Genomic DNA, 27,385 nt, shown 5'->3' with positions numbered 1-27,385 from the left:
ATCCAGCCGACAGCGCTCCAGCCACACGCCCCGTTTCACATTTAAACGAAATGCGTTCGCTCTGCCCTCCCAGCCCCGCCCCCGACAGCCATTTCCCCGCTCTCCTCCCCCTGACGCGCTCCCTCCGCCCTGAGGGCTCTCCCCGCGCCCGCCCGCGCTCCCCAACATGGCGCTAGCGGCGGCCGAGCGGGGCCGCGGCTGCCTCGGGGCTCTGCGCCGGCTGTGAGTGCGGGCCAGGGGAGGCCCCAGCGCGGGCAGGGCCGGCCGGGCCGGGGCAGCCGTGGGTGCGGGCCGGGGGCGGCCCGAGGAGCCGGGGGGAGCTGCCCGCGGCGAGCGCGGAGCCCGCTGCTCGGGCAGGAAGGGCCGGGGCTCCGCGGGGCGTGAGGGGGCACGCGGCAAGGCCGGGCTGCTCTGGGCGAAGGAAGAGCAAACAAACCCTCCTGGGCTTTAGGGAATCGTGGCAGCAGCTGCCGCGGGCCCCGCGGAGCTGGCCCGGCCCCGGGGGTCGGTGTGCAGGCTGTGCGCAGGGCGGGTGACCGTCACAGCCGTGTATTCAGTGCTTAGGACGAGCACCAGTTCCTCCTCCCGCTGTTATAACCGAGCTCTGCTTGTGTGGCGTCCCGTGTCTTTTTGTCCGATAACGCTTAAAGAATGCTGGACTTGATCCAAAATTCCGCCGTTGTTTTACATACTAATGAAAACAGCTCCAGGAGTTTGTTTTCACACTTCTATCCAGTCACTTCACTGCCGTTATCTCGTTTAGTTAGCCTTAATCATCTGAAGTTTAACTTTCCATTTCTAAAAGTCTCCATAGCTCGCTCTTACTCTTTCACATTCTTTTCTCTTGCACCTTTGCTCTACAAAAGCAGCTCCTGTTGCCTTTTTAGGATTTTTTTATTTTATGGTTGCTTACGTCTTCTTTCCCAAGTACTTTGAGTTGGTGTCTCTGTAATAAATAAATGCTAGCTGTTGTCTGTTCTGTCCTCCAAAGAGAGGTTTTTTGCTTGTTTGTTTTAAGAAAACTCCTTGATTATTTCTGTTTAATGCTACTTAAAAAGCAAGGGAATAGTTTTTACTGCGTCCAAGTGAAAGTACTTAGGGAGAGATCTGGTGAAGTTTGGGCAACTTCCCTTGTTATACTTGAATGCGTTCTGAATAAATAGATGTGTAAGAAGTTTCAGTGCTGTCCTTCTATCACCTGAAAAAAAATAAAGTAACACAGTTGCCACTTCTTCATGTGCACTTGTAACACTTCTGTCCCTTTATGACTGCACAGGCAATGGAACCAAGCACGAATATTTGTGAAATGGGCCTCAATGATAGGTATGAAATGTAGCTTCTTTAGCTACTAGCTTAAATTGCTATGCAGTGTGGATATGATATGGTTTTAAAGTATTAGTTGCTGAAAGACTACAGGGTTTTTAAATAAATATTCAGGATCTTCACAGTTTTTGAAAACAAACCTGTAGCTAACATAACAGAAACCATCTTTAATGTTTAAACATTTTGTGTAATTTTATCTGTCATATTTACGTATACGGAAATTAATGCAAAGTATTTTTGTGATGTTTTCTTCTGAGTCCTTTTGTGATACAAATGTTGCAAAGTCTGTGAGAATTGTTTTATAGGCATAAGGGTATTGAAACTATATAGGAAGGCGAGTAAAGGGGTTTAGTGATATGATTTAAACTCACCCTATGGTCATGATATCTAAAAAGTGATGTTTGAGAGTTCAGAGATTAGTTTCATTTTATTGTTTAGTTTTTAGCTATTTAGTTCTCACTGAGAAGTCTGTCAGTGTTGGCCTTACACTTCTATTTGTGGCTGCTGGCATGACAGTTTATAGAAGTTTTGAAGTCACTGCTTAAAAAAACCAAAACGACAGAAGTTGATACATTTGTCATTGTGTACCAAGTGCTCTTCATATGTAAATCAGTTCTGTTGTGAGTGGCACAACACAGCTTTGATTGTTTCCTAGTTAGTTCAGAAGGTATACAGCACAACTATATAAGCATCAGCTGTAATGTAGAAGTGTGATTTTTTTGGGGTTAGGTTATAGTTCTTGAATTCTAAAAAAAAAAAAAAAAGGTGGCTTAAGCTTCTGCATAAGGATTTTGAGTAAAAATTCTATGAAAAGCTTGGAAATGCTTTTGAGTGAAGCATGCTTTTTTCATTATTGAACAAATGCATAAACTTTATAAATAATGTAAAAGAATAGAATTTAAAAATTACTATGTTTCCAGGAATGTTTTTGTGGCTTGGTTTCTTACTGTGCTTCATCCTTTCAAGCAGGAGGTCACAGCATAGGGAAGATCCTTATTGCAAACCGAGGAGAAATCGCCTGCAGGGTGATGCGAACAGCCAAGAAAATGGGGGTGAAGTCTGTGGCAGTTTATAGTGAAGCAGACAGGAATTCCATGCACGTAGCAATGGTGAAGTATATTCCTTAAATTTTTGGCCGATGTTCTTTCATAACAGCACTTTTCATTGATAAGTTCCATGAGTGAAGCAGATTTGGGTGCTGATGCAAAGTTGATTTTCGCTTCTGTAGACCTGCTGCCAAGTTTTCCTTGAATGGATGGAAAGTTTGTCTGGTCTGTGTCTCAACACCTGTCACCTTTACTGGAGGTGCCTTCAAGTTTGGCTCTCTGACTCTGGACAGCCAGGGGTTAGAGAATGGGCTGTGATTTTGGGGAAAACGTCAGAATTTTTTTGCCCAGTTTAGCCTCTCCATGAGGAAAGACAGTGATTTAAACTGCAGTCTGATAAATGATATAATTAGCTCAGAAACTCATTTAAATTTGCTAGTAAACAGTCTCTGTTGTGTGTATTTTTTGTCTAATAGGCGGATGAAGCATATTGCATTGGTCCACCACCCTCACAGCAGAGTTACTTGGCCATGGAGAAAATACTGGAGGTGGCCAAGGTCTCAGCAGCGCAGGTAAGGACATCAGGGTCTTACATTTTCTGTTACTTCCATGTCTTTAGTTCTTTATTTTTGCTCATCTTGCTTTTCCTTAATGCTCTATGAAGTTTCTGAGTTTTCTAAGTTAAACTGATACAAAAAATAGGCTGGTAACATTATTCTGTTTTAGGCTATTCATCCAGGTTATGGTTTCCTCTCAGAAAACACAGAGTTTGCAGAGCTGTGTAAGCAACAGGGAATCATCTTCATAGGTCCTCCTTCATCTGCTATCAGAGATATGGGTATTAAAAGGTATCTATTCCTGATTTGTAACTTGGTTATGCAGTTTACAGCTTGGCAAGGCTGATTTTGTTAACAAATGACCAGTTGCTCTGTAATGGTTTTATTCTGTTAATTTGCATTGTATTTTCACAGTTTTCTTCAAAGGAATAAACTCCAGGTTTATAGATTTGTATAAAGATATAAACAGTCAAGATTGTTCAGTTGTTGGGATTTTAGTAATTAAATAAGTAATGGTTCTACTTTTCCAGAATTGAACCTTTACAGTGTAATATAGGTAAAGGTTCAGCAGTCAGATTGGATTGGTCAAAAGAAGGGTTATTGTGGCTCATGTAAAATGATAAGTTTAGTTCATCACAGAAGATCTTATTCTTAGTTACTTAAATCAAAGACTTTTAAGGCATGAAGTATAAATCAAGAATATGGAAATAAAGTTATTACTGACAGGAACTATATAATAGTAGTTAGAGAGAATTAACTTTTTTATGGCCTCATAATGTGAGTAAATTGCCTCAGTAATTTAACAAGCTTTGCATGTGTTTTGGAAATTGGAGTTATGTGTGAGTGTTTTATGTGTGATGTGAATGTAGCCTGTGTAATGAAAAGTTTTGCCTTTGTACAACTTTAAATGTTGCAGGATACAGTGTTGTAATTTGAAAATGTTAAATTTTGGCATGTATAATGTGGAAAAACCAGTCAAACTAAAGTGTAATCCTGCTAAGAGAAACAAAAATCTTTGGTTGAAGCATGTGTTGAATTACAGTCCAGTCCTGTGTGTCCCACCTATGCAAGTAGTCCTGTTGAGGCTTACTGTGGATCTGTTTTCAAGGAGAGAATTAACATTGGGAACGTTAGACAGGTTGGAGCTTAAAGTAAGAAAAAAATATTATCATTCTAAATATAAAACTATTCTGTCAAAGCACTTCCAAAGCTATAATGTCTGCTGCTGGCGTTCCTGTTGTTGAAGGTTATCATGGAGAAGATCAATCTGATGAGTGTCTAAAGGAACATGCCAGGAGAATTGGATACCCAGTAATGATTAAAGCTGTCCGTGGGGGTGGAGGAAAGGTAAGGAGCTCATCTGTTCATCATGTGCTGCAAAGTTACCATGTCTCAGGATCTGTAAGTCAATATTCTAAAAAAAATCCAAAACTGGAATAGTACTTTTTGTTAAAATTTATTATTAATGGGCAATCTAGCACTATGAAGTCTCATTTCCCTCTGATATGTAGAAGATAAGTAACTGGAATAAACTGGAAAAGTTTTGTTTATTTCAGTGGGTCTCCAGTAATTCACATAAGCAGAAAAGTTGTGCTATGGCTTGTGCAAAATGAGATGACTTTAAATTTTTACTCTGTGATAGCTTCTGGGACTTCTTTTGCTAACAGTTCTAAATGTTGCATAAGAAAGGATTAGAAGTACCATTTTATGTCTAGATACTTTGTAAGGAGTGGCAAAATCCCAGTTAAATCAGATTTTGCTGTGAAATAAACGTCTATAAAAATTGCATATAGAAAATTTTAGTTATTTCCAAAATAGCTAGATTTATTTTGTAAAAAATAAGGATTTTTTTTTCTGCCAACCTTTGAGCATTTGTATTATATTTGAGTTTAAAATTGAGTTTTGTCCTCACTCATATCAATGGAATGATAATGTCTGTTTTTTTATACTTCTTATGGCACTTTCAGTAGGATTTAGTAGGATTATCTTACTGGAAGCTCCTACAAAATTCTGTTAAGGTTTATGAAAGAAAGAAAGAAAGTGTTATTTTTAAGCTTATTTCTCACTCTGTGTGTGCAACAAAGTTTTTCATTGTGTACTGTATTTTTAAACGTTTAGATAAGCTTTTTTCCTCTTATTTTAGGGCATGAGGATTGCTCATTCAGAAAAGGAGTTTCTGGACCAACTGGAATCAGCAAGGAGAGAAGCAAAGAAATCTTTTAACGATGATGCAATGCTGATTGAGAAATTTGTAGATAATCCAAGGTAAGAAATGGATGTTTCAATATAAACACTGCAATATTTATTCTGCTGTTAAATAAGCATAACTAGCTTAGTTGTAGAATTAAAATGGTTTTGTATGTCTGATTCGCAGTATGAAAGATATTAATTTAGTCAAAATTGTTTATAATTTATTGAATTTCTTGTAGTGGCCTTGTTTAAAATGTCAGGAAGTAAAATGCTACTGCTTGGGAGACATGGCAGTGAGTGAGTTTCTAAAATTGATTTACATCTAAGAAAAAAAAAATCACTCTATGATATTTCAGTTATAGACCTTAGTCAAGCTGTGATGGTGTTTCTGCTGGCCTCACATGTCCTAAAGAAGTTACTTAATCTTCCTCTATTTTGATATTTCAAAGAGAAGTGAGAGTCTTTAGCTCATGCCTGGCCTGTGAAACTGAACCAATTTATTTTTTATAAAGAATGTCTCACAGAGGTCTGTTTGATACACTTGTACTTTACATCTGTTTTTCCTTGAGGCATCACTCTAGGGAAAGCATTTATTCCAAAGAAATTGAGGGTCTGCTTATGCTGTCAGGTGGGCATGAGAAAAACTTCATTGCTGAGGAATTTCTTTTGCCAGGATCAGAATGGTGATGTATTTTTATTAGTTTTGTGCATAGAATTAAATTCTGCCTCCTAATAGTTGTCCTTTGAAATGGTGTTTTGAAGTGAACAGTGTTACTCCTGAGCCAGGACTGCTGCTGTCTCTTGTGAATTGCTGCATAGTAAATTGTGAGAGAAATAATCATTATCAAATTAATAGTGAAGTGGTTTTACTTTTATTATAATAACTAAAAAGAGGTAGCAGCCTTCAGATAAGTGTCTTGCTTATGCTACAATCTGAGATTTCACTGCAGTAGCTGGTATTAGGAATCCTCTTTCATTTAGAAGATTGAGTTAGTCTAAAACAGTTAAAATCCTACATAATAGCAGCTTCACTTCTACACTTTTGGCCTTTATTTAAGGACAAACCTTTAAACTTATAAGAAATCCTACTGAAATGTACAAGTTTGAAGTCTGTCTGGGGCATTAAACACGTTAAAACATTTATTTTTATGGAGCAGGCATGTTGAAGTCCAGGTATTTGGTGACCAGCATGGCAATGCTGTGTATTTGTTTGAAAGAGACTGCAGCGTGCAAAGGAGACATCAGAAAATCATTGAAGAGGCACCAGGGGTGAGCAGAAAATTGTTAATATTTTTCAGGAACTGAAATGTTTTTATAGTAATTGCTATCCCCCATTGAATGGATGTAGTGGATAATAAATTATTTGTAGTTCTCAGACCTATTTTAGTTGTTCTGCAGAAGGTGTTCTAATTGGAAAAAACCTACGTTCTTTAGGAAAATGATTCTCAAAGAAGTATTATGTAGATATCAAGTATAACTTAGATCAGGGTTTCACTACATTTATTAAATACTGTTAAATATTCATGCATACTGGGTTTAACATCACCAAACTTAACAATAGTTTGTAATCTTTTTATTATTACTGTAATTTCCAGCCAGGAATTAGTCCAGAGGTTCGAAGGAGACTTGGAGAAGCTGCTGTCAAAGCAGCTAAAGCAGTGAAATACGTGGGAGCAGGTCAGTCTGGGGAGGTGCAGCTTTTAACTTAATGAGACTTTAAGGCTCAAGCAAATGGCATCTGATTGTTTTCAAGTATGACACACATCCCTCAAATTTTTGAGGTTTAAGCAAGTAATCATGTAGTTAATTCTGATGTAATTACAGATTTAAATTAGCATACCTGAGCTCAAGACCAGTGGCAGCTGAAGGACAGAAAGAAAAAAATTCAGAGCAGATAATTTGATCAGCACAGCTGTTGTTGGAAAGTGAACATTATGAATTAGTAAGTTTGAGCTGAGCAAGGGGTAAATAATTTCTCTTTTAGCATGCAAAAGGCAATACTTAATATGCAAACAGTAAAGTCTTTAAAAGAAAAGCACTGTAAAGTCACTGTAAAGTCCACACTGTTTCCCAGATGAAAAATAACCTCCTAAAATTATTTCTAACTTGTTTTCTCACTGCCTTTTTTTTTTTTTTGTAATTTTAATAAATAATTACATACCCTATGAATATTCAGAATACTTTCAAACAGTCCTGGTGCACTTTTTAAAGTGCTAATGAAATGCAGCTCTTACTGTAGAGAATGGCTACTAAACCACACAGGTTATGTAAATGTATAAGGAAACAATCCTTCTGTTTTCAGCCATCAATTTTGTGACCCATTTAGATTATTTGTATAGAACTTAATGAAATTCAGTGTGTCTGATTTAGAAATAATAGTCATGGTATAGTTGAATTAAGTGTTTTGGGTGTCTTTTCCATAAATGGATGCCTGAGAGCTCTTTGGTGAAGTGTCCTTTTGTTAAATACTTCAGGAACTGTGGAATTTATTATGGACTCCCAACATAATTTTTACTTCATGGAGATGAATACCAGGCTGCAAGTAGAGCACCCAGTTACAGAGATGGTCACTGGAACAGACTTGGTGGAATGGCAGCTCAGGGTGAGTGTTAATTGATTTTACATGTAGAGTTCCTCCTGAGTGATCTGTGACACTGCCTGTGAGAGGCTAGATGGCTTTCCAGATCCTCATCTTCTGCTCAGCTGACAGGGTAGAGTTTCCTTTGCTCCACAGGAACATCTCACCTTGCTGTACTGGATGTAGAGCATTGTGTAGATGCTCTGAATTTCAACCATTTCTCTCCCATCTCAGCTGTGTAGAGAGAAAACATTTTTGAAGTGCATTACAGACAATGTGGAGAATGGGAGAGAATCGGGTTCTGATCTTTCTCTTGCTATGCTGAAAATTTGCTAAAACTAAGTGAAATGTATCTCAGTTTCCCAAAAATCATTCTTGCATCAGGATGTTTGAGGAAAAAATCTTCACAAAAACTTGTCTGGTGTTATGCCAGTATAGTCACATTCTGAAATAAATGTACAGTGGACTGGAGCAGGGGATTTCCTCACACACCCAATTTGCAGAGATTATTCACACATTTGAATGATCATGGGAAGTTTTGGGTATTAGCGAACTTGAAATAAAACCCAATTCTGTTTGGGTAAGTCCAAAAGTGAGGACAGCAGCTTAAGTAGTGTGAGATTTAAGGGTGGGGAAGTACTTAGTGTAATCAGAAAGAAAATTAAAATGGCAAATGCTGATGCAAAAAGAAGGAACATTTTCTTTCTTATCTGGGCATGGAAATTGAGAATTGAATCCTGAGTTAGAACAGGGATCAGACAACACTGGAAGCAAGAGAGAGAAGGTGGGCAGGTTCAGTAGTCTTGGCACTGTTTTTGTCCTTGTGCTTTTTAAAATGTGCTTCCTAGTTATTCATGTTTAGAAGAAAGATAGTTAATATTTAATATATCAGCACTCCAGGATATTGATCCTGTATTAAAGAAAAAAACTATTGTTTTCAGGTTGCAGCAGGAGAGAAGATTCCTCTAACGCAGGAAGAGATCCTGCTCCAGGGCCATGCATTTGAAGCTAGAATTTATGCTGAGGACCCTAATAATAACTTTATGCCAGGAGCTGGGCCACTGTTGCACTTATCCACCCCTCCAGCAGATCATTTCACCAGGATAGAGACTGGAGTCAGGCAAGGTAAAACTGAAGGCAGTGATGGAAGAAGAAATAATTAACATCAAGAACCTTTCTTTGTAAGCATTTGTCTCTTTGGCCTTAATAAGTTTGTCTAAAAGAGTGTTGTTATAAAGACAAATCCCTACGGAATTATTCTTCCTTATGATTTTCCATGTACTTTTGGTCAATCACTGAATATTTTATTTACCTCTTCTTTATCTGTACCCCAGATTAATGTGCACTGGCTCATGGTGGTGATATTCTCGTCGCTGTTTAGCAATCCTGCATTCTGATTGCAATAAAGAAAATTGAATTTGAGTAATACTACAAAAATTTATACAACATCTGTGCTGAAGTTGCCCTTGAAATTGAAACGCCAGCTCACATCATCATGTCCTTAAACAACTTTAATCTTGAGAGAAACGTGGCCATGAATTGTGCCCAAGCTGGATGCCATGGGGATTGCATTACCAACTTTGATAAATACTTGGTTGCATGTTACAGCATTTTTGTTTTCTTGCCACATTTTAGGTGATGAGGTTTCTGTGCATTATGACCCCATGATTGCAAAGCTGGTTGTTTGGGCTGAGGACCGACAGGCAGCTCTCAGAAGGCTGCGCTACAGTTTGCACCAGTATAATGTAAGTGGGAGGAACCCACTGTGATACCTCAGCTTGAGCCATCAAAGTATGCAGAAAATACTGCAGTAAAACAAAAGGGATCCTGCATTGCTACTGCCATTTCAAATTTGTTTATTGTTTGCAGAAGTTGTATTTTTTCCTAATTTGCAAACTGTTTTCGTTGGTGGAGTGAGTAAAAATAAGTGTGAGGCCCAATTTTACACATAGATTTGTAAATTTATGGTATCTTCAGTTTGAAGATGCACCTGGGACTTTGTAGAAGGGTAGGGCTAAACAACATTTTCTATTGTAGTGTGAGCTTTCTCAGACTTAAAGGGTTTCTTAGGTGGAATTTGTGTCAGACAATGCTTGTAATTTATAATTATTAAAAGAACTAAATTTTTAGACTATACATGTGGTGAAAGAAATATACTGGCAGTTCTATTTTAGAAACGCTCAATTTTTTTCCCCAGTGAAAACTGCAGGTATTGTAAGTGTTTTCAAAAGCAGAATTCAGGAGGTTTGGCTTGAGATGAGGACTGACTATTACTCGTGCAGAACTAATTTACACTTTTACATCAACAACATGAACATAACTGAGGTAGTGAAAATGATGTGCCCCTTATTGTTTTAGCTAAGAAGGAAATTTACTGCAAGGGAAAGAGAGAAAAGAATTCTCTTGCTTTTTCCAGAATTTTCTTAGCAGTTCTGTCAGTACATGTTGACAGCATAACACAGTTACCAGTTTCACTGATTTCTCTAAAATAATGTTGTTTTATTAGGTATATTTTGCACTACAGGAAATGGATTGTATCTAGTAAACTTACAGAAGTCCCTGTTCCTACTTTTTACTATTAAAATACCAGATATGGGATACTGAAACTATTGTAACTCATTTTTAATAAGAAGCACTTGTCAAGTTAAGAATGCTCTTTTAAATACTCAGAGTGTGATTTTACAGAAGTAGGGTTTTTCTGAAATTGCCTCCTGTTACTGTTTCTGGGAAACTTTGCTCAACTTCGCAGTGGACAAAGACAGCATTTAGAAAATAGAGTGGTCTTGAGAAAGCAGCTTTTGAGTTTTGTTTTTTTTGTCTTTTTGCAGTCAGTGGTTTAATTGGTAATAAAATAGACCAGTTGAACGAATTACATTTTATTGATAAACTTTGTGAGCAGAAAGCTATGCATTCATAACTGAGTTTGGCAATAAGCTTCTGTTTCTTTACAGATTGTAGGATTAAGCACTAATATTGATTTCTTACTGAGCCTGTCGGGACACCCACAGTTTGAGGCTGGAAATGTGCACACTAACTTCATTCCCCAACACCATGATGAACTATTTCCAACCAAAAAAGCAGCTCCACATGAAGTAATTTGTCAGGCAGCTCTAGGGCTCATCCTGAAAGAGAAGATGCTAACAGATGCCTTTAGAGATCAGTCAGATGGTAAGGATTCATTGTTTTGTATTGTTTTATTTTATGAGTTCATTTGCAGTTATTTAATTTGGATGTACTTTCTTTGCCCTACTTTGTGCCTGCTCACGGTTCTGCTTTCTGGCATCTCCCAGATGTTTATACTCAGAGCAGGCTATAACTTTTATTAAGGATCAGATATGGAATGTGTCACCACTGTGAAGTCCAGAGTACTTCTCAAAGCCCTTCAGACAAGCACTATCTGAAAAACCTTGGGATTCATGGCCAGTGACACTGTGAGCTCTCTGCTCTTGATAAGCACAAGCAGTGGCCTTCTGCCTCTGTTATTCCTACAGCTGGCCAAGGTTTTCAGACAAAATTGACCCTGCTTGGAATGGGAGAGGCAGTGGGGTTTAAAGGAACCTTCACCTAAAGGTTAATCAGGACCTGCTAGGGTGTAGTTGCATTCCCATCCTCTCTGGTCCTGCTCAAGCATGTGTTCATAGAAAGCAGCCAGCGCCCTTCTTAGTGCCATATTTTCTGTAGGTCACACAGCATCAGTTTATTTAGTATTAGAGATCAAGGAATTGTTCCCCTCTGTGACTACAGTAATTCCCCAATGTTTTCTGTGCAATACAAATACATAAATATGAAGGTAGTAACAGTAGGACAATTATTTCAAGGCCTAAGTTCTAACTGTTGTGTTTTGCTGAAGTAAAATGAAAATAACATATCTGTGTATTTTGTGTTTTAGATAAATTCTCACCCTTTGCATCCAGCACTGGTAGAAGAATAAATATATGTTACACTAGAAAACTGTCTCTGCTGGATGGGGAAAATAGTAAGTTAATAAAAAAATGTGTGGAGGGAAGGGAGGTGCTTGATGGATAAAGTTATTTTAGCTGATTCTTGTAAATTCAGGCTAAGAAACAGCAAAGAAGCACTATGAGTTTTATCAAGTGTAACCTGGGTATTCACAGAATTGCATGTTTAACACAGACTGTTAGATCCTGAGGGCATGTAAACCAAACTCAAATTACTACTAATTAATGTTCATTATTTAAATTAATGAAGTTGAGATTTTAAAAAGAGTGGAGTGCCATTTACTTTTTTTGAACTTAATTTTGGTGTGAAAGAGCTCAGTACTTTCTCCCCTCACAAACTTGTTTTCTGTCCTGATAATACAGATTTCAGAGCGTGATTTCAGGTGTTCACCTTTGGAAGAAAAATTGTCTGGAATTTAGTATGAAATCTGCAGTGTGTAGTAAACTAATCTGAAAATACTTGTTCTTATCTTAGTGTTGGTAGGCCTCATTTGTATCAAGAAAGCCTTGATACTGTTTATATGTCGTTGTTCTCTAGATACTCTAATTAAATCTACTCACACATACATATTTTGTTTTATTAACAGCTGTGGATGTAGCAGTAAGTTACAATCAAGATGGGTCATACAAAATGCAGGTACAAGTACAATTTTTTCAGATGCTTCATAAGATAAAAGAATCCATTCCTTGTAGATTTCTCTTAGTAGTTTGTTGCTTAAGTTGCTTGGTGATTACAGATGCAGGATTCTATTTTTAGTTTACTTGTATCCTTTGCTATATACTGTTACTTTGACCTGAAATTATCTGTGCTAGATGCTGGATTAACATAGAAGAGCTGTTAAAATGCTTCTGAAAATAAGGCTAAGAAAAGTGTTTGTATTTTCAGTATTTAAAGGTCTTATTCTTTATTTTCCTCTTTAAATTTGTCTTTCTAAAACATGGGAAGTTAGATTTAAATCTGCATTTAAAAAGACTTTCTTTCCACAGGACTCCTGCTTTATTCTGTGCATGAGAATGGATCTCCTGTGGGATAAATAAAAGCTTTCTAGAGCATTATCTGCAAGATAACATTTTATTTTGAAGATGGAAATTGGAGAGTGATTAGCAGCTGAGGAATCTTCTGGTTAGATAATTGAATGATACCACATAGAACTGGGTTTTTTGTCCATGCTATAGAGCTCCTGTAGTAAACAGCTCAAGGTGCCTTAGTTGTAGATAATTTTGTGTGTGCACGTGAGAGTCTCCAGTTGTGGCTTAAGGGGTTGTGTTTGGCTGGATGTTGAATATCCTTCTTGCATCCCCTGTAGTTGAACGTGTTATTCTCTCAGATTTGGTGCCCAGAATGGTTGCATACTCAAGAATGCAGTCTCTATAGTTTTACTTCTTGCTTTAATAGTCAGAAAAGGGGAATTAAGAGAATAAGTATTTATGAACTGCTTAGACTGTATAGAGATGGGTGTACAAGAAAAAGAGGGATAAAATTACTGTGCTTTCAAGGGTATAACCACATTGTGATAACTCAGACCTTTACTTCTGCCGATATAAAGATTGAGAAAACCCACACCCCTCCTGTAATACCTGGGTTATTTTGAGTGTATTGATTATCTGTGTAATGCCTGACAGCTTTTGCACTTGAGCCTTATCTCAGAAGTCACATCAGCAACAATGAAAAGAGGCTAGAAGGGCTGTAGGGACCATCTGTGGAGGGAGGTGTAACAGGGGAGAATGTGGACTCCTAGGGAAGAAGGAAGAATAGGGGTTGACCTGGAAATGGAGAGCAGCTGGAGATAAGAGATGTAAAGATATAACTGGGGGCTTATTATGAGGAGGACAGTGCCACTGGAGTGTTAGAGAACCTGTCTTGAGGCAAACCAACCAGAGCAGGTGGCTGGGCCTAGAACTGGCAGGCACTCACTGCTCAAGCAAATGTGTTTCTGCTCAGGGATCAGTGTCAGGTCAACAGGGTCCTTTCAATGCATGTTTGCAGTAGAAGAAAAATTTGCGACTATGTAAATGAAGACTTGAGTTTCATTTCTGCTTGTACCATCCTTAAAGACCAGCAAGTCTCTGATTCTGTGCTCAGTGATGTCAGACTTGGAAGTGAACATACGAGTGAAATGTAATATATTTTTGTGTTCTTACAGTCTTTGTGTGCTGCAATTGTGGTATAGGTGCAGCTTTCACTAAAGGAAAGGGTGGGAAGGGATGAAGGGTACTCATAAATAAATGACCTTTCTGTTTGATCTTTCTTTTGCAGTTTTGGTGTCTCATTGGCACTGTTTCCATTACTGCTCTGTTCTTTGTAGGTTTACTGATTATGTTGTAGTTCTTGTCCTGCAAGCTTCCAAGACAGAACAAGTCACCTCTGTTCTGCAAAACGTTGTGGAATGTGTCAGCTGAATACTATGGATTCTTCAGTTTGAAGGAAGTCAAGATGCTAGGAGAAATTAAAAATACTGGATTTTAATAACATCATTAAACTGAATATTCTGGGGTTTTTTGTTTGTTTTTCTTGAGAAATAGTTTATCTTTGTTTAAGATAAAAATTGTCCTGAGTGGATATATTAGATAATTTGCTGAGCTGTTTGTATTGGATTCAGAACAGTCTCTAACTGAAAAATATAGGATAGATAAGGTTTAAAAATATTTCTTTTTTAGTTCTAGAGTTGTCTATGCAGAATCACAGGTTATGAGGGTACAAATACAATCTTTTGATTTATTGCTTGTGAGAGGTTGACCTTTGTCCTTATAAAAGCATTTAACTTTCAGATTCAAGATAAAATGTTCCTGATTTCTGGAGAGATTTTAAAAGAAGAAGGTGATTCACTTTACTTGAGGTCTTCAGTAAATGGAACAGTGTCTAAGTCCAAGTTGGTAATTTTGGACAATACCATTTATCTGTTCTTCCCGGTAAAGTTCCTTTCCTTATTATCACAAATTTAAAATTTTGGAATTTTATCCATGTAAATGAACAGTAGAAATTGCAGTGGAATGTAAATGAGAACAATGATTTCAGTTTCTTACTCTGACCTATCAAGTTTTGATACTTGTTGGACTGTTGTTCTGATGAGAAATTCATTGCTTATAGTGAGTGAGAAAATTAATTAGTTTTAGAAAGTTTAAATACATTTGGTGAGTCAGGTTTGGAAATTATGGCTTAAGAGGGGGGAACACAAAATACTGCATTTGTCAGGTATTTGTTTATCACAGAACAGTAGCAAGTACTTCAAACTGACAATTATTTGAAAGGTCTTGTAACTGTTGTTTTAATTTCAGTTACATTTTTTAAATTATATGACAAGAAAAAAAATCAATATTGGTCTGAGGAAGGATAACTTCAGCTAATATTAAAATATGCAATTATGAGTTACCATGGCATTATATGCATTGTGTATATACAGAAAGAAGAGGTACCCTAACTTGCATTATTAAGTTGATAATTTTTTATTTACAGTTAAAATATTGCAAGGCCTTAGAGTAACTCCATAATCATGCAATATAAATAAATAAATTATTACTTATTAGTTTCATTAATTAACCTCTAGCTCTGAGCCTCTTAAGACTTCAACAGAATGCAGCAAAAACTTTGTTGCTCCAGTGATGAGGACAAAATAACCCATGCTGGAATGGCAAAGCTCAGCTGTCCTGTGGTATCAGTGGAGTCTGGGGGGACTGATTGAGAAGAAATCACAGGATTTTAGGGCATGGGAAGGATGTGGGGGATAATGAGTCTTCTGGGAAGCAACTCTGAGAGGCCTTAAGGGATTTTGAATAACAGTGCAAATTTTTGACTAAATTTAGCACTGAATTAAATTTGTTGTAAATTGCAAAGCAGTCATTGGCACTGGCTGGCAATGAAGATGCCAACATGTCTCCTGCTTGTTGCAGCAACCTGCCTGCCCCCTGTGCAAACAGCCTTTATGCATTTTCCAAAACCTTCTGCACTGCTGATACATGAATGGGGGAGGTACAAATATGGGCCTTGTACAAATATCCTCGTGGAGCTGCTTTGTCACAGGGGTTGTTCCTTCCTTGCTGGTCCTTCCAGTGGCACGTGTGACTTCCTAGGCCTCAGACACTGGCAAAGCAGTGACTGTGACAGTCGTGCTGGAGCCCTGACCCCAGGGTCTGCCACCCTCAGAGCTGACTGTTTTGCCTAAGGCTGGATCTGTTGTTCTTTTCTCTCTGTCAGCCCATCTCCTGGTGCTATTATTTCATGTTGCTAACTCACCTGTCCTGGATTTTCTTTTTTAGGAAGGCAGTGCTCAGATTGGCCTGCCTGTGCCCAAGTACTTGTCTGCGGCGAGTTCAGGGGCAGAGCAAAGTGGAGCTGTGGCACCCATGACAGGCACAGTAGAAAAGGTAATTAAACAACATGAGTGGGGCCTGAATTCTCCAATATATTTAAATTTACTCTGCCAGAAATAGTGCTTCTGTACTGCTAGGAAAGAGCTGGGGCCAGAAATGTCAGTGCTGTGTGACTTCTGATTAGAAAAAGCTTACTCCAAGTTTTCAGCAGCCACCCAGGGCTTTTTAAGGTTTCCATTCTTTCTCTAGAGCTCTGGAAGATCTGAACTAATGCTACTGCCTATTTTTTTTCTTCATCTTAATTACTTCCCAAGTCAAAGCTCCCTAAAGTGTTATGGGCTGTTTGAATCATTTCATCTAATGAAAGAGTGAGATGCACTTGAAAAAAAACTCAGAAATGCTTCTTTTGTTAAGCTGTGAATTTATTTATTTTTCTTTAGCTCAGTAAGTCTTGTGCATTCTCTGTTCAGTAACAAAGTTTCAACAGAAAGATTTTCCTGGAGAGTTTAGTGGTTGAAGGATTCAACCACTAATAAAAAGTCATGAAGGGTGGAGTACATGGAACGTGGATCTCTGACATCCTGAATGAACATTCCAAATCAGTGTAATTGTTGAAAAATGAGGTGACCTGCCATCTTCATTCTGGATGTTGTTTTAAAGACTTTAGGGACTGGCTCCAGGAAGAGGTTCTGCACTTTTCTCAAAATAGAATTGCTGAAGCCCAGAAAGGGTAGAATATACATCATCTCTTCTAGTGTTTCTTCTTTGATGGGTAAATGGCTCCCTGGTCATCTTGTCATCTGGTACTGATCCTCTTTCTGTAGGATCTGCCTTCCCTTGAAGAGATGTATCTAGAACTATTCCCTGTTTAGAGAACTCAGATACCCAGACCAACAAAAATAAAGATTAATATGAGGCTGTTTTGCAAAACCTCACTCCCTCTGTGCATTGTGTTAGTCAAGATCCAGCTGATTTTTAATGGTACAGACAAAAATTATTTTTTCCCCAATTTTCTCCTGAATTGCAGGTGTTTGTGAAGGCAGGGGATAAGGTTCAGATTGGAGACCCTCTAATGGTTATGATAGCTATGAAAATGGAGGTAAGTAACATATAGAGGTTTTAATTACTGAGAAAATAAAAATCTGCTCAAAATTTAATAATTTTTGGCTGCATTATTGAAGTTCAGTGTAGAGTGCAGCTTGCAGATGTCAGTATCATTTCATCTGCTGTAACGTCAGTGTTGTGTCTGACTAGATTTCAGAGGATTATATTGGCTGTTATTTTACTAACAAATGATGATTATATAATCCATGGTATTCTGCAGCTGTTTTAACGTGCATTTGGGTGGTGGTGTCAGGCCTTCTGTCCCCTTGTCTCCTTTGACTTTTCTAGCACAAAACTGTCTTGGTGTATCTCTTGCTCCCTGGTTGTGATGCAGGCACATGGGTGTCTGCAGTTACTTCAGGCAGTGATTTAGCTAATGGAGACTTTGTAAATATGCACAGGATTCTTCTTGTGATTATTATTATTATTATTTGCATAAAGTTTTATGAGGAGCACACAAAAAATTTCGTGCAATTATTCACACAGCAGTCAGAGGACTGGCGTTTTGGTCACTTTACCTTGTTACTGGGCTTGGCTGTGGCTCAGATTACTTGAATTACAGTTTCTGTAGACTGAACTGGTTTGATTCGACTATTAGTTTAAAATAAACCTCAATTTGTGGCAGCAGAACTAACACTGTTGAGAAAATCTGCCTCTCTCTTATCGTGTTCTTTTTTTAATTACACTCAAATTATATTAAATAAAACAGCGTGCAATAAAAAAAACCCCTACACATTAAGTTCTTTGCAGTTGGATGCTAAATGTGTTTGTGTCTCTCCAGATGATATCCAGACTGATATTATCTGACTTAAGTGCTACTGAAATATAAAATGTAAAATTTAAAAAGAAAATTATTTTTTAAAGAGTTTTTAGATGTGAGGATGTAATATGTCATCTTAAATGTTTTGATGCTAGACTAACCCTATGTAGAAAACTACCAAGAAGCAAAGCTACAATATCAAACTAACCTTGTACAATGACAAGCAGACCACCTGTGTGTAAGCTTGCTTTACTCTCATTAGTAGCTGTATTTGTGTTTTATCTGCATTTTGCCAAATATCTGCCTACTAAAGACCCCTCCTGGCCAGAAAACAGAAATATCTTTAGTAAATCTGCAGATTTCTCTTAATGGAACAAATTTGCTCTCTGATTACCATCTTGGATTAAAACTGTATTCTTTCTGTTTGGTATTTATTACAACAACAGAAACTGTTAGTGGGGTAAAATAACAGTCAGCTGTTCATACTGATAATTCATATCATGATGATAATTCATATAAATACACTATATAGCATTTTTCTTCCCAGTGTACTTATCAAATATTCATGAGAAAATAAAACTTGAAAATAGACTAGGATAATGTTTAAAAGAATAATATATAAATAACACATGTCAGATGAAGGAATTAAGTGTATTCAGTTCTAATTGGACAAGGAATAATACTGGCATTTGCTGGAGAGAGAGAGAGAGGGGAGGGAAATCCCTGAGTTGTCTGCTGTTCACTCTGGCTGTGTTTCTGTGCAGCACACCATAAGAGCTCCCAAGGCAGGAGTGATTAAAAAGGTCAACTTTCAAGAAGGTGCCCAGGCCAACAGACATGCTCCACTTGTTGAATTTGTGGATGAAGAGACAGAGTCAAAATAAAATTCAAGGAAGGTGCATTTAATTTTTTTCTACTTTGCTGATTTTCTCCCAGAAGATTTCTTCATATTTTCAGCAGACTGTTTTGTATGAATGGGAGATTGGTTTCCTCTGCATTTCCTGCATAGTTTAACTGTAAATTGTGCTGACTTCACTGAAATTTGGGTATCACTATACTGTAATTGTATTTATAACTTGTGGACCTATGTGATAGTTGTCCAGTGGTTGGTTGCCCGTGGAAAGGCATTAGACTGGAAGAACATGTGAAACTGAAAGGATCAGAGAGGTTAATAAGGACTACAAGGTACAGGACAGGTTGAGTTCTTTTGCCTATTTATTCACAGCTGCCTTTTTTCCCTTTTAATATGTCAGGATTGATTTGAAGGAAATCTGTAAGACAGTTGTTCTATTTTCTGGCAAAATTCCTGTTTGTGGCTTATGTTTTTGCCTTATTAAGGAATTTAGGATTGTTCCTTAGCCCAAAATTCCTCTCAGTATTTCTGGTGCATCTCTTTTTTCCTGTTTACCTCAATAAGTTGTGAAAATTTGCATTTCAAAAATTATTTTAATATACCTCAAAATAATCTGATACAAAGCATTTTTCAAATACATTAGCTACATTAATCAAAGCAAAATGTAACTGCTTTCCAAAAATACCATTTTAACTTTAAACATGAAATAGTAGCATAGAAAGATAAACTTATTTAATACTTAGTGTGCCAAAATAGAATACTGACTTAAAAATCTTGATTACTGTTACCATATTGTTCATGTTCTAGTGTATTATTGGCTGGAATGAAGTACACTACGGTCTTTATAACAACCTGAAGTGTTACTAAGAATAATAGATTTTTTTTTTGTATCTGTAGGGTTTCAGAAAGGAAAATTGGTAGGTTTTTGGATATGCAAAGAAAAAGCATTCTCAAACTAAGCATACTCATCATTTGCCATGAATTTCTTTTAACTTATTTAACCAGTACCTTAGCGAAAGAAGGGAAAGAAAACATGTTTTAATTGTTGCACACTTTGAAAGTCTTCTCGTCTTTCAGTTAATGTGAAGTTCTGTTATCATGTGAAGTTTTGATATGCTAGTTTAATTCAATAATCTGTTTTATACTGCAGAAAGGAAAAATCAGATGCTGCAGTGCTCCCAAATCTGCAGTTCAATCTGTGCAAATGGACCCTTACCTGAAATCTCATTTCTGAATCCATATGCAGTATCATGGGGAATTCTCTGATCTGCTTTTATAATTGTGCAGCCTTGTCTGCAATGCAGAAAAAAAGTGGTAAAAAAGCAATGGCTCTGGATGATCAGTATATTAAAAGCATATTTTAATACTTTTCAATATTCTTTCCAATCATATGGTCACCTAGCAAATAATTAAACTCCAGTGGTCATTTTGTAGAATATTGCCACGGTGATTTTTCTTTACTGCCAAATAAAAATTAAGCATAACTTGGAATGTTTGTTTTGATTTTTCTCCATTTTGTTCTTTCCTTGGTTGCCTCTGTTCATGCATTAGATTAGAGGGTTTAAGCAGCTGTTTCTGTATCATCTGATGATGATGAGCACAATCTGCAGATCACATGTAGGAGGCAGTAATCCAGACTCGTGATGGTTTCACTGTAGGTAAGGTTAGGCACTTGTTTTATCCAGAATTGAATCTCCATATAGAAACATGAGCCCAGCCCTGAAGAAATCCAGCAGCTTGGCATTTATTTCTCTCTCTCTCTGTAACATGGCTGTTTCTAGACCGACTTTGCTGCTCTGAATCTGTACCAAAACATTAAAACTCCCAGCAGGAGGTTCTGTGCCCGCTCTGTCTGCACAGCTTGGCTGCACACAGCCAGCGCAGCAAAACACATTCCCTGGGAGCTGACAAAATGTCCTCCCTTCAGAGCCAGGGGAGACAAATAATCTCACCAGTGTTCATTTTCTCTCACTTCTCAAAAATTAGCTGTTAGGTTTTTATCTCTTTAGGTTTTTGAGATAGATTTTTTTCAGATAGTGATGGTTTTGCTTATTTAAGAAAAAATCTCTTGCAGCAGGCACTGTTGCATTTTGCACACTTGAAATGTTTTACTGCAGTGTGATATAATTGAACGTGGAGATGCTCAAAGAATTATTAAAGGTAGGTTGTTCCTATACAAGTATCTTGGTTGACAAAATATTAATGAATCTCCAGTTTATTACAAATAAATATTTGTGTTATGAATGTAAATTGGTAAGAGCCCTAGCGTAGTAACATAGCTGTTACTGCTGTTGTCTCTAAAACACTTAATGGCAGACTAGGAAAAAAGTTAGTAGACTAATTCTACTTGTAAGGGGTGGGGTTTTTTAAGCTTTTATACATCAAATATCAATAACATGGAGTTACAAACTTTCCAGTGTGTATTGTATCCCTTGTTGTAATGTTTGTACCAGCTAGTTACCAGGAAGTCCTAGTTTCAAGTCTTCATGCTGATTAAAAAATGAATACTCAAGTGGTTTTTGGCAGGACCTTTAAAATTTAGTCAGTGGTAGGGGGAAAAAAAAAGTTCATCTGGGCACACAACTCTTTTATTAAAGTAACTTGTTGATATGTCCCTTGACAGATCAACCAGTGCACTATCACTATTCATTGCTGTTGATAATCCTCTTCAAGCAGATCTGGAATTGTCTCTGTTCTGCTTGTAAAAGGCTCAGCTGTTCTGAGTAGAATGTATTTACTGAACAATCAATGGCAATTGATGAAGTTCTGAACTACCAGCTTTTACACAAAGTATATTCTCAACAGATGCCTTAATTTCTTGTACAGTTATGTTCCAAATAGAGATTCTTGCACAAATGCCTTGCAGGTAAATATCACTTAATTCCTTTATAATACTGGGACATATCCTTCTGCGTAAGAATTCCATTTGGGAAATAATATACATACTGAATGCTGTTAAAAATCAATATTGCAGCAATTGATAATTGAAACCTTGATATTTATTTTTGTATGATCCAACTGAATTTCTTGGAAGAGAGCCTGGATTCTAAAAACAATTTTGAGACATTTGATGTTAGCTTAAAACCTGTTGATTATACAATGAATTCACATTAAAACAAACATGAATATTCTTGTTGAATACACCATGTTTTTTATTATAGCAGTAATTAATAAAACACATCTGTAGTCCTGGTGGGTTTTGAAATCATAATGGTTGCTGGATTTTAACTTTAATCTGTGTCCTGATTTCAGCTGGGAGTTAACTTTCTTCCTAGTAACTGGTCCAGGGCTATATTTTGGAGTCAGTGAGAGAATAGTGTTGGTAACAAATTGATGTTTTAGTTGTTGCTGAGTCCTGCTTGCTCTAAGTTAAAGGTTTTCCAGTTTCCCGTGCTCTGCCAGTGGGCAGGTGTACAAGGAGCAGGGCTGGGACAGCTGGCCTGAACTGGCCCCAGGGACATTCCATACCACAGAACACTGTTCCAAGCACAGACAGGGGGAAGCTGGCCAGGAGCCACTGATTGCTGCTTGGGGACATTCTGGGCATCAGTCAGGATGTGTTGAGCAACTGTAGTGTGTATCACCTGTCTCTACTGGGTTTTATTTCTCACTCCCTTTGTTGTCTATTCATTACAGTTGTAGTATTATTTACCATATTTTATCTGAACTATTAAATTGTTCTTACTTCAACCCGTGGATTTTGCCTGTTTTTTCCCATCCTCCTCCACATCCCAGCAGGAAGTGAGGGTGGTGAATGAGCAGTTGCTTGGTACCTAATTGCTGGATGGAGTTAAACCATGACAGACCTTTTTCGTGCCCAGTGTGGGCACAAAGGCTGGAGATAACACCAGATTTGACCACAGTGTGTAAAACAGATTTGTTACAAGCATTCATTACATTAATTTAATAGTCAGTGGTCTCAGAGTTGTTGTGCTTGCTCTCAGGCTTGTGTCATGTCATGACGTCCTTGGTGTCAAAGCTGCCTTTGTGCTGTTTATCACCTTTGGGGGCTGGGCTAAGGTTGATTCTGTTGTACTTTATTACATTGGTTTATGGTATGATAGAATTGCTGGTTGTGAAACAAAGAAAAAACAATCACAAATGGAGGTTCTTCCAGGAAAACTGCTGCTCCAGTCTCCAGTGGGCAGTTCCCCACACAGAGGGGAAGAGCTGACCTTACTCCTGATCATACGGAAAAAAATTCAAACCCATTTTTACAAGAAGCAGGGAATCCTAAGACCACTACTAGAGGGGTCCTGCTTCCAGCCAGGCGGAGGAGAGGGACAGCCAAGTCTGTGGACCAGATGGCCTGACACAACAGACCCACAGGACTGTAAGGCTCTAGCAGATACCTGTGTACAGTGCGTCCTAATGCCATCAAGCTATAAAGGGGCAGATCCCATTTTCCTTTGTTCCCCATCCCACTGGATGTGAGTGGCTGTGTGGTACCTAGCTGCCAGCTAGGGTTAAATCATGACAGCCTGTTTTCCTTCAAACAGTTCTGGTGCCACAGCAAAGTTCCAAAGAGTGGTGAAAAAGGCTGCTGCTGAGAGCTTAATTCGTCTTTGGCCTCTCTGAAAAGGAAGGTGACGACATCTCCTGAGCTGTCCCATTCTGCTCACTCACACGCAGAAACACTCAGTGACCAGTACTGGGTGGGATCTGCCTGTTCAGTGTTCTGGGATAAGCATCCCAGAAACCTCAGACGCAGCTGCTGCTCTGCAGAGTTGTAAAATGAAGTAAAATATGAGAATAAACCCATTTCAACCCAGCACTGTTACATACAGATGTGGTTCATGTTAATGCACATTTTCCTTGAGGCCTGTCCCACTGTAGTGATGCAGGCAGCCAGTCACATGCATGGAGGTTACAATCAGGACAATATTATTGGCCAGGTGGCGTAGCCGTGAGCCCAAGAATCAGTTTGCTGTTACAAGGAGGAGTGGAAAAGGCTGAATGTGTGTAACATGAGACAGGAGGTAAGAGCCATCTTACTACTCTTGCTTTGTACAGCTGCAGCATGCCTACCTTCAAGGCAAAAGCCTTTCCTTCCAGTATAAGTAACTTAAATTATTGTTTTGTATATTAATACCAAAATATGTGCTTTGCATTGGGATGGCTGATTTTTATTGAACAATTAGAGATGGCACATACAGAAAATCACTGGATAGGGAAATAATTGTGTCTCAGTCTTCTAGATTCTTGAAATCACGTGTAATTCTTTGTAGTGAGAATAGAAAGCTGCTTGCAGTTCACAGGTATAGGTTTTAATCATGAAGCTGTGATGGCACCATGTGGATTACAGCTTGGGAAAGTTTCAAATAATTCTGGTTACAAACATTGTACCTTGTATTACAGAAGTTCTCTACTAAAAAAATGTCCATATAAAAAAAACAACTAGCTATGTTAATTCTTATTGCACTCCCATTTGCTAACTTGTATTACTTAAAATGCCTTGCTTTTAGTATATGTATCTCATTACTTATTAGTTTTAAAAAAATACAGAAACCTAGAAATTTGTTGCCTTTTAGGTGTCCTGGGAAGTTTCAGTTTATTCAGGCCTGCCAGGGTATGGTGGAGCACATGAGATATTTTCAGATTTTCTTAGGTTCTCTGACCTGATTTTGCTTTGTCATATAAAGCTGTCCTGCTCCCTCCTAGAGATGCTGTCACATGGAAAACTGCTCCCAAAAGTGCTTTGGACTGGGTGTAGTTAACTTGTTAACCTCTTGTGTAATGCAGGAAGGATGAAAAACTTAATAGAAGGTGAACACCCTTCCCTGCAACCTATCAACAACAATCTTCTGATATTGGTGCTGTGTCACTGCAGGTTAAATTGCTCAGACACCTGCAGGAGGACTCACTGTTTACTTCCGTTGTGCTGCTTTCAGTGCAGAAAAAAAACCATAATGGGTTGATAGAGACATTCCAACTGGATCAGCTGAACAGCTCAACAGAAGCAGTTCATTGGAGCTGCACCTCTGGATGCCCACAGAGTGGCATTAAATCCCCTTGTGCAAGATAGTTCTTGGACTTTGTTCTCTCTTAACCATGGGGTCAGTTTGCAGGCAAAGGGCCATAACTGTAATCATCCTATGGCTGTTCCATCAATATATGATGATTTGGTGATTTCATTTTCTAGAGCACAAAGGAGCTGCCAAAAAGATGTGATTAGAAAGACACGTCCTGGCCAAGCTGCCTCAGTTATGCCTCAAGCTGCCTATTGTAATCTTTCATAAAACTTTGGGCCTCTTCCTCAGAAAGTGCTCCAAGTGGAAGTTCTCAGGCAGGGGATTACACTAAATGGATTCTGCTTTGACTGAACATGACTTATTTGTCTGCTCAAGGAGAGAGCTCAGGTCAGTGTAAACCAGCTCAGTGTTATATTCAGTTATGCACTTGACATAGTTGGTTTAAAAAAAAAAAAATCACAGCCTCATTTTCCTGGGATTCACATCAGAAGATAAAACATCATTGGCTCACACAACAAAACAAGGCAAGTATGTCAGCCTTAAAATAATTTAAACAAGTCATCATGTTACCCTGGTCACGGTGATTATGCTGTGTGCACATTGCACAATGAAATTTCCTTCTTGGTCTGTGTCACTGAGTGCACATGTCACCTTCACAAGCAGCAGAGCTGGGTATCCCTGCTCTGACCTGGGGCTCTATCCTGCAGAGAGTTGTGCAAAAGGAAACATGTAACAAGGCTACTTCAGGTAAAGTAAGACTTTTTGCTGGCCTCATGCTGCCTCTTGCTTTATAAAGCATCTGGTTTTGCTCAGAAATGGCGAGGGTGAGATTCAGACAGCACATTCATCAGGCAAGTGCCCATCTCCATGTGTAGGCAGGCTCAAGCATGTGGATATGGGTGGAATTGGGGCAGTCTGGCTGTGTCCTGAGGTGTGTGCCTGCCCATTGCAGTGAGCTGTGTTTGGAGAAGTAACTCAGTCTAGTCATACCATGGTGGCGAAGAGCTCTGGGTAAGGTAACCTTAGATTCAGAAATTCAGCCATAACCACAGAGCACTGCAGCTCCCACTCAAATCAGGAACACTAGACTTACAGCTTAAATGGCAGCAGGAAGCCACTCCTTTTCTCAGGTACAGTTTCACCTTAGGAGTGATCTTGAATTGGAAAAAACCCCACAAGAAGTAGCACGCATGCTGTGAATAGCAGCAATATGCATTTCATATTTAAAAATATATTTCATTATCATATCACTGGTTTACCTTGTTATCTTATACAACAGGAATTCATAATGTAGAGCAATTTAGTAAGTTAGGGAGATCAAATCACAAGCCAGGCAAAAAATTAAATACGGTGTGCCCCCATACATTCAAAAAACCCACTGAGATCCTGCATTACAAGAAACCTGCAAGATCCACAGGTATTGGAAAAAAACAAGCCACTTAAAAATCCTCTTTCTCTCCTGAGGAATCTCCTGCATGCACAGCTCATCTCTCAGATTATTGTTACATGTCACAATAAATCTCCAGGTCTAAACTGTGTCTTCAGCATGCGGGAGGGCTGTCACAGCACGTTACAGTGATGGCAATTAACTAACTCAATCAAGGAGACTTCCAGGTTTGGCTCTGCCTCCCCTGCCATGGTTACATGGACTGGGCTAGTGTGCAGTGTTCATGGCTGTTCACTGGCCAATTTGCATCCATCCCCAATTTCAAAATTATGCTTTTTAATAGGATTCAAGGTATCCAGGCAACTACTGCCTCCAAGGATAGCTGAATTCAGATATATTCCCATATACTTAATATCAAGCTCTTAATTTTACTGTTTCATACCCTGGCAAAATTGGACACTTCACAGGTCAGGCCTGATTTTCCTTACCAAATACAACTTAACTCCTTACACTCCCATTTAAGCTTTGCTCTGATTTTCAGCAAAGGAAGCAAGAAATAATTCAGACTATTTTCTACAAAAACACATACATTAACTGCAGACATCCATGATGAGGAATGGCTTTTTGAAGTCTTAATTTCTCTGTGGTGTGTGCAGTCATACCAGTGATACAGTATAAATACAGAAGCTTACTTTAATAGCTGCAAGCTCAGCAGGAGATGAGAGAACAAGATCAGATCTCAAACCTTTGTCCTTCACAACAGCAGTTTGCCACCACTGTGAGTTTTATCAGCAAATATTCTGCTTCCCAAAAACTCCCTCGGCTGCCAAAAGCCTGCAGTAGGTAGAGTAAGCTTTCCTGGGAAAAAACAACTGTCTGGGATAGTGGTACAAACCGTGATTTAACCATTGCAGGCCCTTCTGCTAGTACAGCTGTGCTACTGCAGGAAGAGCTGCATCTGTCCACAGGTCCCCAAAGGGGATCATAGCCTGGAGCGGGAAATCGGGGACATCTTACAGGTGTGGAGATGCTCCTTTGTAAAGCCGCTGCCCCGAGACTTCGCCTTCCCCAGGTCTCCGCGGCTGCTCAGCAAACGATTTTGCCTCTTCTGCGAATCCGTCCTGGAAAGCCCGGGGGATTTCCCCATCTCTCCGTTTCCGTGTTCAGGTCTCCGCGAACGGCGGCGACATGACCTTGGCGCTCACACTGGGCGCACGAAAAGTGTTTGACCTTTTGATATTGACGAAACAGGAACACATAGGGAGTTTTCCCGACAGAAGAGCGGGAACCTGGATGAGGAGCCGCTGGAAGCCCGCACCCCGGCCTGCTCCCGCCGCATCCCCTCCGA

General features: G+C 38.7%; 1 protein-coding gene across 1 annotated transcript; it reads left to right on the top strand.

The window, feature by feature from the left end:
- The first annotated feature begins 1,245 nt into the window (after positions 1 to 1,245).
- MCCC1 (methylcrotonyl-CoA carboxylase subunit 1) lies at positions 1,246 to 20,163 on the top strand. Its single transcript, XM_062498896.1, has 18 exons — positions 1,246 to 1,323; positions 2,293 to 2,432; positions 2,846 to 2,941; positions 3,096 to 3,217; positions 4,126 to 4,273; positions 5,070 to 5,191; positions 6,274 to 6,385; positions 6,712 to 6,793; positions 7,591 to 7,718; positions 8,636 to 8,819; positions 9,330 to 9,439; positions 10,646 to 10,862; positions 11,584 to 11,670; positions 12,241 to 12,290; positions 14,423 to 14,563; positions 15,908 to 16,015; positions 16,989 to 17,060; positions 18,590 to 20,163. The coding sequence occupies exons 1-18, from the start codon at positions 1,317 to 1,319 to the stop codon at positions 18,707 to 18,709; spliced, it is 2,046 nt and encodes a 681-aa protein (XP_062354880.1). The 5' UTR covers positions 1,246 to 1,316; the 3' UTR covers positions 18,710 to 20,163.
- The last annotated feature ends 7,222 nt before the right edge of the window (positions 20,164 to 27,385 follow it).

Source organism: Cinclus cinclus, chromosome 10, assembly GCF_963662255.1.
Source record: "Cinclus cinclus chromosome 10, bCinCin1.1, whole genome shotgun sequence".
Taxonomy (NCBI): Eukaryota; Metazoa; Chordata; class Aves; order Passeriformes; family Cinclidae; genus Cinclus; species Cinclus cinclus.
Note: the sequence above shows the minus strand (reverse complement) of the source record. Positions and strands in the feature narration are given on the sequence as shown.